Source organism: Vollenhovia emeryi, unplaced genomic scaffold (assembly GCF_000949405.1).
Source record: "Vollenhovia emeryi isolate VEMERY1.0 unplaced genomic scaffold, V.emery_V1.0 DF939497.1, whole genome shotgun sequence".
NCBI classification, from domain to species: domain Eukaryota; kingdom Metazoa; phylum Arthropoda; class Insecta; order Hymenoptera; family Formicidae; genus Vollenhovia; species Vollenhovia emeryi.
The window spans coordinates 20505-23189 of record NW_011966869.1 but is presented as its reverse complement, the minus strand read 5'-3'; the positions used below and the strand labels follow the sequence as shown (position 1 = coordinate 23189).

Genomic DNA, 2685 nt, shown 5'->3' with positions numbered 1-2685 from the left:
TCCGTGTATAAGCATAGGCGTTTCCCCCTTACCGCCTGCCCCGCAAGGACACTGAGCAACCTCCTTAAGCAGCTAGTCAGTTTAGAATGCACGAAAACAGTGTCAAAGAGTATTATTATATCTATGGAAAAATTTGGTATACTAGAAAGGATTATTATTTGATTTTTATAAGATAACGTTTTCCAAATTTAGAGGGTTAAAGAAATAAAAAATTATTGGATCAATTTTCTGTCTTTATTTCTCTGAATCCCTGCTCGCCAATTATAGGCGGTGAAAGATTTACAATTGCAGTAATAACGGTAACAATTTCTCCGAAATGAGGCACGAGACGCCAAGACACTGGGCCTGACATTATCTGAAATAACTTTATGCGTTGTATGGCACGTTCAACGTGGATACGGGCAGCAGCAATTTTTTTAGTATGACACACATCGGAAGTTGTGAACTGTTTTTGTTTAGCAAGAAATGGCGGCCTTATTAAATCGATTCCTCTCTGGGCACATTCAGCTTCAATTAAAAAACCCTTATCCACCATAATGGCATCTACGTACGGAGTAAGATTTTCCAAAATGTCTGTGCTGTTGAATATAGCTTTGTCCGAAGCTCTCCCCCCAAAAACATCACTCAGGTGTGACACCAACCCTGAGGGTGTAACCCCAATTTGAATCTTTACAGTTTCACGACCTTTGTAATGAGAGTAACATCGAATGCGACAACGCAAACATTTTGGTTTCTCGATTGGCACCTCGGTACAATCCAATACAATTCTAGTTTTCGCAAAGCTGGAAAAACATGCCGGCAAAGTGGACAAAATTTCATCCTTTGTAGGCCAATAAATGCCACTCTTGAGAACATGATACAATGAATCGAGTGTTTCAAAAAAATAACGTGAACAAACACGCCTAACTATTGCAAACAACACAGCAAGGCAAATAAAACTCATATTGAGTCGCAATTTCGTTAACGTAATAGCAACTCTTTCTTTAACTAATACTTCGAAATCCCCTTTTTTTCATACCGTTCTACTGCACAAGACAAAGCATGAAAAACTTTGAAGCGAACCCCGCAGAATGAATTGAGTTGCTCGTCGTTTCGAATCAAATCAAGTAAAGTCAGTTTACGCTGCCCGAATTTAATGCTATCTATGACTGCTATACCGGTGTTTACAAAAAATTCGTAGTTATCAGTTGCTGTGCCAACATCTTTCAATTCTTGAATGCTTTCGACAATCACAGTATGACCATCAATATCTTCGCAGTCCAGTGTATCACCCGAGCATACGTCGCTGCATTTTCCAGGAACTACATAGGTGTCCCATTGCTGTTTGCTTTCCTGGATTGCTTTATCAACATTTTCATCTCGTCCGATTTGCTCAGCTTCCCTTGATGAATTTTCACTTCCCTCAATGCAAGCATAATTTGACGTTAGTGGCACATCAAACTGAAAATATGAAATATGATTTTTTATGAAAGCTTGTAAAGATATTTCAAAAATTGTTATGACAGAATTCAACATGAACAAAATGAACAAGTTCCGTACAAATGAAGAATCATATGTTTTAACAGCAGCATCAATTGAAGGTTCCGATGTACTCGCTTTTACAAGTTGATCAGCCCTTGTGTCGATATCCATTTTACAATCCCCGCTCCTCATGTCTTCCAGTGATCGTGCCCTTTGTGCTCGCCTTTCGTTGCGCCGCTGAGCCTGAAAGTCCCCTAAACTTGGAACTCGCAGCAAACTTTTCATGTTCCTCGAAGGAACTGCATTAAAATGCAATATATTCCTTCTTCCATTTCCTGAAAAAAAACGTGATGTTTATTTCAGAATAACGTAAAATTCAATTCGAGATGCATAATAACACATAAATTTAAGCAATACTCACGACGTGGAAAGAAATCAGATTTCGCAAAATGATCGCTACATATCCAACTTTGTCCTGGCACTTTTTTCATATTCATTGCTTTCAGCCATTGCGATAATATATTTGTATTTATGGGAAATTGGTGGAGACTTATTTCTTTGGACATTGTATTACGACAATGCTCCAAAACGCAAGTTCTCTTGCCCATAATTGTTCCCACGCTTTTCTGACTTGTTGCAAACGTTCTGGAAAATACAAACATTATCGTAATAAAAGGCATGAATTGTTTTATTTGCAATGTTTTAAGTTTTTTAGTCTAAAATGCCTTTCATGAGAAATGTAAATACATGACAGCAGAGGTTAGGTTGACCTTAGCTGTTAGTAAAAATTAGATGACACAATCCTACAGTTTTCAAAAGTACAAAAGGAATTTATATATTACATAGCATTACTTACCTAATATAATTTTCAAGGAAATATTATTGAACAATGTCTATTTTTTTTTCTTCGCGATAAATATTGTACGGAACTTTGAAAAAGGCACGTATGTAGGGTTCGCTAAATGGCCACCAGATGGAGATGGACCTTAAAGCGCATAGCGAATACTCGACCCACCTGTCCCACAGGTAGTCGCTCACGACGCGGGCGAGATATGACGGAACCTCGTGGCGTCGGAGCGACTCCCTGATTCGTCCCCAGGGGAGGGTGTTGAAGGCATTGGAAATATCCAATGACACTGCTAACATCACCCCCCCCCCCCCGGGAGGTCGCCTCTTCAGAGAGGGCCTGGACACGCTTAATAGCGTCGATGGTTGACAGGCCCT

General features: G+C 39.4%; 1 protein-coding gene across 1 annotated transcript in view; it reads right to left on the bottom strand.

Annotated features, from left to right (window-relative positions):
- Positions 1–220: 220 nt before the first annotated feature.
- Positions 221–2685, bottom strand: part of LOC105557402 — a 5250-nt gene continuing 2785 nt past the window's right edge. The window contains exons 2-5 of the mRNA XM_012004646.1: positions 1883–2106; positions 1540–1796; positions 1122–1440; positions 221–906 (exon numbers count right to left, since the gene is read on the bottom strand). Coding sequence (XP_011860036.1) covers positions 221–906; positions 1122–1440; positions 1540–1796; positions 1883–2106 — 1486 coding nt within the window. The remainder of the gene's footprint in view (positions 907–1121; positions 1441–1539; positions 1797–1882; positions 2107–2685) is intronic.